Consider the following 13,944-nt stretch of genomic DNA (forward strand, 5'->3'; position numbering starts at 1 on the left):
GGGATTGTTTTATTGCTATAAATGCGTGACAGGAGACTGCAATCGCTCATATATGTGCTGCTGCCCCGGTTCCCCTCTCAGCTCGGCTTACACTTCCACAGCTACTACCTGAAACCCAGAGGCTGCGCCTCCCGAGGCGCCTTCCAGCCTCAGTTTCCCTCTGCTCCTAGAAAGCATTCCTCTAGCCACTGTTAAAGTGGGTAGAAAAGACCCCAACATGTGTCCAGGACCACGGCTCCAGGCACAGGTGGTCTCTGGTGCAAGAAAAAGATGGGACAACGAAGAGAAAGCAAGTGGCCGGAGTGGTGTTTTGACCCCGCTCCGGCCATAGAGGCCGGTTGGTACCTCACCCTCCAGCCCTCGTTCCCGCCGCGGCGGCCCCGGCCAGGTGCGCGAGCGGGCCCGGGGTGAGGGCAGGGGCCGCCGCGGGCCACGAGAGGCGGGGCCGGGGCGGGAGTCTCCGCAGCCCGCAGCCGGAGCTCCCGAGGCGGCAGCCGCAGCCCCACCGCCCCGGCAGCAGCGCCCGCGGCATGGCCGGGGCTCCGGCTGCTCCCTCGGGGCGGCGCTGCCCCAGCCCTGCCCGGTGAGAAAGGCGGAGCGGGGCCGCACACAAAAGCGGCGGCGCTTCCTGCCCCCCGCGCTGAGGGAACGGACGGGCGGTGGGCTGCTCCGCTCCGCTCCGGGCGAGCGGCTTTCCCGGCGAACATGGCTCTCGGTGTGGGCAGCGGGCCGCGGGGAGCGGCGCTGGGCGCCCTGCTGCTGCTGCTCGCCCTGCGCCCCCGCGGCCAGGAGGTGCCGGAGGGAGCCTCCACCCTGGCCTTCGTCTTTGATGTGACCGGCTCCATGTACGACGACCTGGTGCAAGTTATCGAAGGGGCGTCCAAGATCCTGGAAACATCGCTCAAAAGACCCAAGAGGCCGCTGTACAACTTCGCGTTGGTGCCTTTCCACGATCCAGGTACGGGGGTCTCCGCGCAGGGGGAGCCGGGGCCCGGCCAGGGTGCAGACGCGGGGCTGCTCGGGGCTGGTTTTTATCAAAAATGTGGCTTATTGCGTTTCCAGGGGACAGGAGCGTAAGTATTTCTGTCACCCCGCAGCCCTGGCTGCCACAGGGGTCTCTGCTGCGGTCCCTCACCGGGAGCGAGGAAGGTTTCTCATCCCCTCCTTGTCTCGGTGCAGACGCCAGCACACCTTCCAAAAGCCTGGGGGATAAGCTGAAGCGGGCTCTGAGTACTTTTGGGGACCACATAGCCCTTTTAATAATTCTAGTATGAGCTGAAGTGGCTTCAGTCACCTCTCCTAGTAGAGAACATGTTTCCTGGTAATGAAGCTACCAAGTTTTTTTCAGTGCCCTTCTATGGGAATACAGTAATGAACATACTACAGTTGCATTTTTCCTCCAGTCCTGCTGTCCCGTGTTTACATTCAGAACCTTGCACTGAAATGATCCAGAAGCTTTACATGGTGTGTTTCTTAGTTTGGGTCGATATTTCTTTCCCTCATTCTACCTCTTTTCTTTCTGCTGTATGTTGTGTGTTCCTCTCTTTCAGCATCTGTTTTCTATTGTTTTCCTATCCCTTTTCTCTGGCTTTCTTCCTCTTTCCTTGTCAAATACCTTGTGATGACTGGAAGAGGAAATAGGAACAGGATGCCCCAGGCTGTACCATGCAGTAAAAACCCCTTTTTTAAAAAAAATCAGGGGAAAAAAAACATCAAAGAGGGGAAGACAGGCCCTTGAAAATAGCAATTCTGGTTCTAGTTTGCATGGAACATCTCAGAGTATGATATTCCAGAAATCAATTCTTAAGATTTCAATTTTTGCAGGGATGTCATCAAAGAAAAACAGACAGCCCTTCTATTTCCCCCCAGCCACAGATACTTCTGCCTACAAGTCACGTGTTTGCTATTGTTATAAATACCTTAAACCAAATGCCTGGAAAATTTGAGAATAGCTTGTCTTCGCAAATTTTGCGGTTTTGTTGTCTATAAGCTTGTAGAGTTCATCACTGTGGTGTCAGAGTGTCCTATGGCAAAAGGGTCTTTCTATGTACCTTAGTGTTTTCAACTTTGGTGTCACTTGTTTATTTCCCCTCTTTATCTTTTTGTTGTTTTACGGAACAAACATATGTGGGACTTAGAAAGCATCATGCCACAGAAGAAAGCAAGAAGTAAAAGATTTTGGTCAAGGGTAGAGCGTAAAACTCTTGTGCCCTTTTGGAAAATCAAGCTCTCCTAGGAGCTTCCCCTTGCATGGGGCAGAAACTCAACTTGATGTGTTTGGAGTGTTTTGATTTTGTTTTTCTATCCATAACCACACTTTCTACATCTTCCCTCACCAAAGTGATTCACTATAAGAATCGCTAGTTCTCTTTTTCAGAGGGCTTGGGTGTCTGCACCAACAATAAGATTATCCTGCGTGGTGCATTTTTAGTTTACAGGTTTGTGTAGATGGTCCCTTGTTCTTGTGCATCCTCAGGAGAAACAAGTCCCAGCTTTTATATCACCACCTTCTTGAGCTGCATATACCTCACCAGCAGCAAATCCGCTGCCGCCTTCCCCTGCTTAATACACATTTTTCCCCTTGCAGACTTCTTGCTTCCTTGCCTCCTCCCCCATTCCCTCTTTTTCCCTCTCTTTCCTTGGCAAATGTTAGATTTCATTCAGTAGAGCAGCTGAAACTTAAACCTGCGGAGATCTGACCTGTGCAACAAAGAACTGCTGGCAAACATACGTTGGTGGATCCTGTTACACGTCTCTATATGGAAGTCCAACTTCCCTTGCGCAGCCGGAGGCAGCCATACGTTTTAGCGTGATGGATAACTTGTGAGGTCATAAGGCTGTTTGAAAGTGGAGAGTGTACAATTTTAAACTGAGTTTTGTCTTAATCTATGAAAACTATTTCTCTGCGTCCTTCTTAGAAGGGCGCAACACAATCCCAGTGTCTTGAATTTTATGGATGTAGCATTTGAGGCTGCTGGTAATCTGGTATTTTACATCTGATGACTAAGCCTAGGGACTTGAAAAGAAAATGCAAGAAATACTGTTGTGACTGTTCTTCAACATCTTTCTTGAATCTGTAGAGAAGTAACCTGATAACAAAAATATTGCTTGGCTTGTATGTCACAGTGTCCAGTTCATGTACCTAGTGGTGTTCTTTCTGGAGACTGCTCAACTAAATTGATGAGCATGGGATTATTTTTCTTCCCCCTCCCAAGTTGTCTGGTTATTTGCCCAATTGATACTTTTTCTTAAAAAAGAAAAAAGACCTTTATATGTGGCTGCCTCACAGATAATTTTTTCTTCCCATTTTTGTGATGTTCCGTGGTCCACGAGGCCAATGGGACTCTACCAGGAGTGTAACGTGGTTGGACCTCAGCTCCAAGGAGCTTCTCTTTGTATAAAGCTGTCCTGATCCGGATACACTGTTTATTGGTGGGTAATTACAATTTAAAGTTGATGTGGATTTGGCTTTTAACTCCATTGTTTTCCTAATTTATGTTGCACGGCGTATTCTGAACAGTGCCGCAGTCATTCGTTTTGCGGTGCTGCTTGATTAGTACTAATTAGTGAAACAGCTCAAGTGCTTTCTAAGCACCATAAGGAGAGTGTGTTAATCAAAACTATGCAAGAATCCTTTACATCATGCAAGGTACATCTGATTTATAAGTAATTTGAGTTATTTAAAAATCTTCCCGTATTCTAGTGGACTACATTTTAACTGAAGTGCTGCCTAGCCTGTTTCCCTGAAAATAAGACCTACCCCGAAAATAAGCCCAAGCATCATTTTTTTTTTGAGGATGCTCAAAGTATAAGCCCTACTCCAAAAACAAGCCCTAGTTACAGTTCATTAAAAAGTCAATTTAAATAGTGTCCAGGCAGCTATACATGTTAAAAAGTAAAATTAATTAGCAATAGAATGCAGCAGGACAGATGTGACACAATGTGATGACATGACTCTTTTGAATAAATGTTAATTTTTAATTTTTTGTTCAAGAATAAATGTAGATTGTTGTTCATGGAAAAATAAGACATCCCCTGAAAATAAGCCCTAATGCATCTTTTGGAGCAAAAATTAATATAAGACTCTGTCTTATTTTGGGGGAAACAGGGTGTTAAAGCTGCATTGTGATATAACAACATATTGTGGTCTTCAATGGTGGATTTAAATGTAGTGTTATGGCTACTGTAGTGATATTTTGCTCAGACTATGGTATTTTGGTGAACTACTAATAATTAACTAGTGTATTTTGTAGCCTTGAACCTGAGGTTTTGGGCATAGCCCAGGCTTGGGATCTACAGAAGAAACATGTGATGGGTTTCACGTTCCCATAGCGCTGAGCCATCTGTGCTGAGATCTCCCTTTCGAAAAAGCCTTTTGTTTTTGATCCCGCTCCATGTGTGTTGTGGTTTTCTGTTGTGGTTTTTCGATGCCTAAACATGAGCAGAGCAGTTTTGTACATAGTAAAAAGGGCTGTTGACAAAGAAATCTCTTGTGTTCAATGGAAAAACTGAAGGAGTAAAAAAATCATGTCCCAAATTAAGAAGAGTTGGCACAGGAAAATTTTGAATTGGAGCTAAAGGTTAAGATCAGCAAATGCTTTTGTAGTTGCGTGTTGTGGGTCCTGATCTCCTACTAACTCACTCCCATTGTATCCTGTGGAAATGGGACTGGACTCAGAATGTCTTTATTTAACGTCTGTGGCCAGCTTTTCTATTTTCTCTTTATGCCATTAAGGAATTTTGGAATGGAAAATAAGCCTAAGAGGACAAATTCAGCCCTAGTATTTTTCTGTAAAGCTAATGGAATTATACCAGCAATAACTTTGTCTCCGCGTCATTTAATCAAGCATTCCTTTGGTGTGAATGACTATTTTATAGACCGAACCCAAGTAATTAATTTCAATTACAAGAAGAATGCAGGGAATATATAACCTCTGGACTTCCTAGTGCACAGGCTGGTGTTTTCCTGTTAATACTCTGCAAGTCTGCAGGTCTCTGATACGGGCATCTCTTAACCCTTTTTCTTACAAATCAGGTAGGCAACATATTATCTGTGTGAGACAAGGGAAAATGTTAATACTGCTTTGTTGAGATGGGAACACAGTGTTGAACTGAAGTCATCCACCCAGGGTCACGTAGTAAAAAATAGGAGAGCTAGAAATACTATTTTTCCTTGATCACGTTTCTCTTTTATTTGAGAGTAAAGCTCTGATTATATCACGGAGTTAAGGCAAATAGTGATGTTGAACTTTACAACCTGCAGTCTCCTTCATTGAACAGACCTGCAGTGCTATATCCATAACAACGCTCAGGGTGCTGAGCCACGTGCGAGCTTGGAACAAGTTCCGGAGGTCATATGAAAGGTCTGAGAACCTTGGGGTTTGCAGGTTTGATAGTTGTGTTTTGGGTGTTTTTAATTTTTTATAGTTATAATGAAGAAGACATAATGGTTTTTCCAGAGGAGGAACATAAGAAATTAAAATTAGGCTATTAACGGAATTAAAATTTTTCATGCTTCCTGATATTTGTTATACAAATGGATAGTAAAAGGAGATGGAAAGCTATGTGCAGGAGCAGAAGTACAAGCTTTCCTTTACGTGTTAACTTCTGTGTTGAAAAAGACACTTGTGAGCAATGAAAAATAGTTTATCCTCCAAGTATAGCGATAAAACCTCCCCCCTGCTCAACTTACACTGTTTTCTTCTGTCACTTGAGGTCTTTGACTCTCAGGTTCATGGTATCTGTGAAAATTTTCAGGCAAAGGCTGGAGGTATTAGATATAAATCACTTGTCTGAAACCTTTTCCCATTCAGAGGGAATCAAAAGGTGCTTCTGGTGTCACCTGAAGATGATGATCGTTGTCTTCTTGTTCCTTTGGGTGGGGGAAGAAATGCTTCAAGACTTGGGATTAATTTTACTAAAGAACAGGAAAATAGCTGTGGAGAAGCTGTGTGGTTGCAGTTTCCAAAGCAGGGAGATCTTTGGTACCAGTATCCGAGTTTTCCAGCACCACAGAAGTGGCGTTTGTATTAATCCAAGGGCTGGGGGCTCCTGCTGTGCTGTCCCCTTGCAGTTCTGTTCTGGTGTCATTGCTTTGTGGGTAAGTGATAGCACTTACTTGAGTTTAGCCTGTGATATACCTTCCTCAGTAGGTAAAACTGTTTGAGAGCTGTCTAATAGTTGAACTAGACTAATTCTTAGGTTGACAAGGAGGAATAAACTGCTTGCCAATGAAGTTCCTGTGGGAACGTTTTGCAAACACTGGTACTTGGCAAAATCACGTTTTCATAGGAAAGAAGGCGAATCGTTGCCCCAACTCTGCTAAGAGTAAGCTCATAGGCAAATAAATTTATTCTCCCCACATCATTCAAATACTCATCTTATAGTGTTCTTTGGTGGCCCCAGACATTTCTGGAAATCCTATCTGGAAAACTGAAGGTTGTGTAAGGTGGTTTTTTTTTGAGGTCAGTTTATTTTGGCCTTCTTTAGATACATAGTGACAGCAGTAATGAGTACAAGTCCAAGTTTTGAGCTTTTCTTTCACTTTTAGGAGACTCAATGTAAATTCACAACTGTTGGGTGCTGTCTTGGTATGTCTGAAGACAAATAATAACCAGAACTGGGCATAATAACCGTTAAATCTGCCCTTTAGTGCTACAACTGTTGAAGTGTTACTATTGCTTATTATTTCACCGTTGACAATTTCAGCAGGAAATAGTGCGTCCTTAGGGCTCATATACTGCCTCATTATTGTTACTGCTGCTAAGTTTTACTGTTACTGTCAGTGGTTGATTGACAATCACCAATACTATACAATAGTGACCAACTCTAAGTTGGTCACTATTGTATGGTACTAAAAGTACTAAAAGTCTAAAGCACCTACAGCTGTTTTCCATCTCTGTTGAGACTTCAATGATGACTGTACCGACCATATGTGCGATGAGTATTCTGAAACCCTGTTGTTTTCCTTAACAGAGACATTGTGGTATCTGTAAAATCAATTCTGTGGGATTACATATCTATTTCCTTCATCCTCTGGAAGGATTTCTCTGGGGTCCTTGAAAAAGTGGCTGTTTATGTGGATTACAGGGGGTGGTATTGCCAGTGCCAGAAGCTCTAAAGTCTTTGAGACAGGGCAGAAATGTAACATCATCCAAAAGCCTATTGGAGCATCACTTACACCTTATTTTTCTATTGTCTTAACTCTGCCTGTCAAGCCCTGAAGATACGCACAGCGGTAAATTTTCCTACTGCTTCCTGAACCTTTTTTGCAAGGGAAAAGATTTTATCCTTTCTTTGGCTGGAAGATACAATGGAGATCGTCTTTTGCTGAGGGGAAAAAAGTGATAATCCTGAAAGATTTCATTCTCCTCGACTTTGCATTATGAATTATTTTTCATGTAACATTTGACACTTTTGCCTGCTGAACTCACACAGAAGCTACTTGTTCTATTTTGCTTTGCTGTCCCCGGCTCCAAGTGGTGATGATTACATGGAAAGCTCTGTGGCTCATCAGTAATGCATCCCAGTGTTTTTCTGTCCTAGTAATTATTGCTGATGTCATTTAGCAAATGAGCCTTGCTGTTTAGCGTACGCCTGTTCTCTGGAGCTCCTGGAGTTTACATGGAGGGTACTTCACATGGTGCATCCTAAACAGCAGTGGCTATTTAGTGGCACTGCAAACTCAACCATTAGGTATGTAACAATACAGCAAATACTTGCACAGAGTTTTTAAGTTCACTCCCAAATTCAGTGGGAATTTCAGCCGCTGCCGTTCTGCACAAAAAACGTGTCCCCACCTTCCCATTAGAGGTTGCTGCCCCATTATTTGTGTTACTTTAACTATTTGCTGATTGATCTCAAAGTAAATACGACACAGCACTGAACCAGATTAGAAGGTGATGAAACTGGTGCCAGTGAAACTGAAAAGCCAGTGAACCCTCACCCCAGATATAAGTGGCTGCGCAGCCTGTTTCACTGTGTCCTGTGAAAATGGTTTAATCCCTTCTCTTCTTCTTCTTCCCACTTTCAGTTTATTTCTCAGAAGTTGCAGTAGCTTGTTTTGCTGCACAAAGTCATGTATAGAAGCCAAGTTAATCCTATTCAGGACAATAATTGTTTAACAATAGGCCACATTGGCTACGAGTCTTGATGGGAGCCCTATGGTATGGAAAGAAAAGAGAAGTTTTTGATGTGTGCATCTATTGAATTGGTTTGAATGCCTACAATTGAACCTTGTAATGACTTATAAAAAGCAGATCCTCAAGTGTTTTTAAAGCTATGACTAAGCTGTCCTTCCCTGAGATCAATATATTCTGTCTTTTTCTCACCTGGAGAAAACAGTTATTTTCCGAGAATTCACAGTAATGAAACAAATAAGGAGGCATATACATATTTATCTCACTCTAACCGAGGCACTAGTGTTCTAGAAGCTGGCAAGGAGTCCACCCAGAGAATATTTGCCTCTTGAAATGCCAACCTTGCTCTTTTAAAGCAGCGATGCTAGAAGATACTGTAAAAAACCAACACCTGTGGTGTGAATTTAATAGCAAATGACTTCACAGAAGAGAGGAGCTCGAGTTCTTGGAAAAGAGTGAAGGAAAAAGACCCAAGACCTGGAGGCTGTTGAAACTGAGGCTCTGAGATCCTCCATCCTCGGTGCATGTGCTGCGCTGCATCGCTCTGGATTAAGGAGCACGGAAAAGGAGAAAGCCCTCTGATGCCAGTCAGTATATATTTTCCAGTCGTTTATTTGATTTTTGGCATGTGCCGCGGGCTTTGGTTTTGACGGAGACGCGTACATCAGAGAAAATATTGGGAACATATGTTTTTCAGTTTGCAAATGGCAAAACAATTTCTCCGTTGAAAGAGATGGTGTTACTTGATCAGCTCGCCGTGCCTTGGTAATCAACAGTTCTGTTAGAAGAAATAGGATGGATTTAATAAAATGTGCTCTGGGCTGGCTGCTTTATATGCTTTCTTTACTACTGCTGGGAGAACGTGGTTTACCCCTCAATTGCATTGTTGAATATAATTCATTTTTTATAACAATTGCCAGTGTTTAGAATTTCCTGCTCTAGGTGCGTAGCTCTCAGATCTGATCTATGAGATCCTCCAGTTACGCCAGTTGTGAATTCATGCAATGCAGTTGTTGTCGGGTGAACTCTGCGTCCAAGATTTGCATTATCCTAGGGATAATTTGCAAGGTTACATTTTGAAGTGGGATCAGGGTGGTTTAGGTCACACACATCCCTCGTGCTCCATGGTTAACCCTCTCTTGTTTCCTTTTGAAGAACACGTTGGTAACCATAGATGTGATCTGAGCTTTTTCCTTGGTTTTGCCAGAAGAGAAGCACAACAACTTAATGTTCCTGAACCACTTGAATGGGATCATGTTATAGTATATCAAGATGCACGAAGCCATGACGCTGAGGACAGGATTCACCCCATTCCACTTCAGGCACTTCACTGAAGAACCTCAGCTGGGAGACTCATTACCCAAAGGCTCTCGCTGTAATTTGCAAAAAGAATTTGGCACCTTTATGGAGCAATTCACTGCTTGTGAGTTTTTAAATACTCTTTGGAGGTGTCATTTCCCTACACTGGCTGCAGAGGGAGCAAAGGTTAGTTCAGCTGAAAACTCGAATTTAGGAGATGTGGAATCAAGTGAGAGGCTCTCTGCTTTCTGACTTTTTCCTGCTCTGGGGCTGAGTGTCCAAATAATATTCACTGAGATTCATTTTTATACTGTTTGTCATCCTACCATATGGGTACTGAGTGCTTAGATGAGCCTTGTTCGCGTGGGGGAATAGGTGATGATGTTCTTCCTGGTTCTGATCTGACCCCAAACCTCAGCCCTGCTGGAGAACCTCCCCTGCTTGGGCATTTTGAGCCAAAACTGGGCCATGCTCAGAGGCAGCTCCAGCAACAACTGAGGGGCCTCTGTGGTTGCGCTTTGCGGAGGGTGTTGGTGGGTGCCTAACGACGTGGTTAACGAGAACGCCTTAGCGCGGGTTGTCAGCAGGGTTGGCACCTCGGCTGCTCAGCAGAAACCCTCTCTGTGTGAGCGCAAGGGGTAACACTGGCAGCGACGAGACTGCTGGTCCCTATGAGGATAAGCCACACGTGGGCTGGGATGCACATTGTTAGTGTGTATTGCAAATGTAAACGGGCTGTGCATATTTTTGAAGTTAACTTATTGTGCTGTATCCCATGGACTTCTCTATCTCAATTTTGTTTGGCATCCCTGGTTCTCCTCCTCACAGAGACACTGTGTGCCCTTTTCCAGCTCTGCTCGACTTGTAGCCCTTTTCCTACAATATAGTTAGCCGCTGGTTAAATATATGCATATTTGAAAATGACATGTTCCCAAACACCGAGCCAAGAAGCCACATACATCACATGCAATGGAAGATAATTGAGAGTGTTGAATTTATGTTGGGTGATGTCTCCCTATTAGTCTCATCTGTTTGCTCTGGAGTAGCAGCTTCCTTCCCATATGGTAACACAACGGTTAGTGTGTGAAATCAGGTTCAGAGCCCGGGTGTAGCATAGCAGGACTGCCAGAATGAGCCTGGATGTGTGAGCTTTGTGCAGAGAGAATTTGAAGCGATTCTTTGAGGTGTCGTCTTGTGAAAGGCCCCTTGTGGTGCGGAGCCTGTCGCAGAATTGCGATTGCGAGGGAATGAGCTTTATCTCTCCATTTCAGTGTTTTCATGGGAGTTGTGACGCTTCCTTCCTCCGCTTTTTTTTCCCAGCCATAGGATGACAAAATATGAAGACACATATCAACTTTATAGGATAAATTACAGCTCTTAGCAGTAGACCTTATTAGCAATGGGACATAACCAAAAGTGGAAGGGATCCCAGGTTTTCAGGCTGGAAAAACCCTGCTGGAGTGGAGCGAGTGGGGGTGGGTTTGTATAATTAATTGGAAACGAAGGAATGTCTTGTGTTGCTGTAGTCCCAGCTAAACGTCTGATGTGTTTGCTCAGGATAGCAGCTCCAATCTGTGACTATAGGTTACTGCTGGATTCCTGCCATCCCCTTTAAATTGGATTCGTAGCCTGCGGGTGTGAGCAGGAAGCCATGGCAATTTTCATGCTTTGGACATCAGTGTATTTTCATGAGCTGAAGTTAAGTGTCTCTGGGGATGCTGAATATCACTGAAACATTTCCTGAGTTCTCTTAAGCCGTACAATGGTATGTCCGAGTCTGTTTTCCAAAGGACAGGCCTTTTTGTTTAGTTAGCGAGGTCTTGGTTAGTTCACTGAACTAGGATGCTTTTGCACTAATAATTTATTGAGGAACAGAAGCAGCGGAGGAGTAAAAATGAAGTCTCCCCCCTAGAACAGCTGGGAATACTGTAATTTCTTTTATGCCCCATATTAATTTATATTTCTGATTACTAAGATCCTCAAGAGATTGTGACTTCACAACTACTGTATCAGAGCGAGTTTTTTGGGCTGTATCCAGGTCAGTAGTTAGGCAAGCACGTGGTTTTAGGTAAAAGAGCTGGAGCACCCAGATAGAGAGACTCCAATCGCTACCAGTCTTTGGGCTAATCACTTTGTGTTGTGACACTTCTTTTCCATTTTATGCTACTTAGCTTGTACAGCACCAACACAATGACAGTGTGGTTTTAATTAGAGATCTCTAGCATGGCTGTGCACACGCTAATTGCTGTTTTTGATCAGAGTTAGGGTACCAGAAGGCCAGCACAGCCAAGCCCCCGGGACAGGCGGCTGAAGGAAGAGGAGCTGTGCACTGCTGGGGTAACCTCTGCACTGCTTTCCTACAGCTTTTTTGGGTGGTGTTTTTGTGATGCCTTCCCCTTCTGAATTTTACATAAGCTGAAAGCAAAGCAGAGGGAATTCATGTGACTGACTCCCAAGGCACAGTCCTCTGTGTTAACCACAAACCCGCAAATTGCTTATTTGTCCCTGAAATGTTTACTCCTCCTTTTCCTTTCTTTCCTCATCTGTCAGACTCCCACATCTTTTTATCTTCGTTGTCTCTGCCTTCAACCCATCCCTTCCTCAAAATTTCCACTGACCCTTTTCCCTCCGAGGTTCAGTGCCCCTTCTCAGCACTCCCCTTCTTTATCTGCACGGTTCTTGGCAGTCTGGACTGTCTTTCGCATACACAGGCGGGATCCTGGTGATGAAACTTGTTGCTGCTAAAGGCAAAATACTCTTGCTCAGAAAGAAGTGCTGTGTTAGCCACAAGTAGGTTTGTTAGGCTGCAGGGGGATGGAACGAGTGTCCCTCGTGCTAATGAGCTTAATTGAACTGTAAAGGTTGAATTATGCAGGATCTGTGCGTGTGTGCAAATCTGGACAGTCTCTGTGAATGCTGACAATGGGGGAAAAAAATGTGGCTGCTTTGTGTATGGAGCTTTGTTCTACATGTTGCTGTTGTTACTCGTGCTTAGGGTGTGAAAAGTGATGATTGTGTCATTACTGTAAAAAAGCCCTTTCCCCACCCTTGAAAGTGCAATTAAATATCATTCTGTTACCTGGAGTGAACCGTGGTTAACGAAGATAAATAATAATGCATGTTGGCTAAATTGTGTTCTAAAGAATTTGGCAATTTAATCACTTCAGGCAAATCTTTTAAGCTCTTGGTGGTTCGGCACAGCCGGTTATACTGATACAAACCCATGGTTTTTCTTTTAGAGGGAAGGTGCAGAAATACTCCCGAGTGGCGTGTGGAGCTGAGCTTGGATTTAGCAAGTGGTAGGAAAGGATGAATTTATCTCTGTGAAGGGCACCAGGGGAGCAACTTCGGAGATGCTGTCGCATTCCTGCTTCACGGGGATGAGTCTGGTTCTGTAAAGAATATGGCTTGAGATGAAACCAGCAAACGAAAAAAAGCCCTAAATAAGTGAAGCTTGTCTTGAATTAACTCTTTAATTTTCATAAAGCTTTTTTAGTGGCAAATTTGGAGTGCATAAAACCTTTCAAACTTCAGAAATTTATATTTTGGCTGTGGATATTTCTGTGGTGGCTCAAGCCCATTTCACCTTTTGTGTTGTAGCTACATAGCATTAAACAGTTTCTTAGTTACTTGCAATGAAATGTCCTGTTGTGTAGATATAAAAGCCATTTTTTTCCACTTCGATATTCTGTCTCATTGAACAGGTTTTGTTCTCAGTTATCGTGGAGTAAATCCAGAGCCATTCCATTACAGTCAGTGATGTTAGTTTGGATTTACACCAGTAGAAGTGAGATCAGGGTCTGGCTTTGGTTGTCTGCTTTCTTAATTTGCTAAATATTACATATTTCCCAAATTTCCTTTCACATCTCCTCTTCAGACCTTGCTGGCTCCTCCTACTTTCCCAAATTCCAAGAGTAACAACGTAGGTGAAATTTGAAATTTCCTTGTTGAAAGCTTAGTTAAGCAGGGTCTGGTTTTCGTTAGATCAGCTAGTTTTCATTTTCTCAGCACCGTTTGAAGTTTCATTGTACTCAGGATAGGATCTGCAGTCATCACGCTTCTCCTGTTGATTTGATTTTGTCCATCAGAAGTGCGGTGTTTTAAATTATAGGGTGCTCTCCAATGTTATTATTGAGTTACAATTGTGTGCCTCCGTGACATTTCAAAGCAGTTTTTATCTCCAAAGATCAGAAAAAGGTTACGCCTTGAGGCATTGCTGTTAACCAGCAACATAACATGTTTGAAAGAGCTTGGTAAATGTAAGATGTGACTTCAGAGAATGAGAATTAAATTTTTCCTGGGTTTGTTTGTATTTCCTGACATTACGCTAGCTTTGTAGAACTTTACTACAGAGTATTTTGATTTACCATGTGTGAGAGATATCTGGAATTTCACCTCAGTTAGTTATTCTGTTAGATGAATTGGATTTATTATTAAGGTAAGACGTTCGGACAGTTTTATCTGTGTTTATGTGTTTAGCTGGTACATTGGGGTCTTTGTCCATGGA

The 13,944-nt window shown here is 43.6% G+C and overlaps 1 protein-coding gene across 1 annotated transcript in view; it reads left to right on the forward strand.

Annotated features, from left to right (window-relative positions):
- Nucleotides 1–705: 705 nt before the first annotated feature.
- The window catches only part of HMCN1 (hemicentin 1), a gene marked incomplete at its 5' end in the record, with an annotated part of 184,673 nt that continues 171,434 nt past the window's right edge, over nucleotides 706–13,944 (forward strand). Inside the window, one exon of the mRNA XM_082054335.1 lies at nucleotides 706–958. Within this exon, the coding sequence (XP_081910461.1) occupies nucleotides 706–958 (253 nt within the window). The remainder of the gene's footprint in view (nucleotides 959–13,944) is intronic.

Source organism: Streptopelia decaocto (genome assembly GCF_964273445.1).
Source record: "Streptopelia decaocto genome assembly, chromosome: 5".
Classification (NCBI taxonomy): domain Eukaryota; kingdom Metazoa; phylum Chordata; class Aves; order Columbiformes; family Columbidae; genus Streptopelia; species Streptopelia decaocto.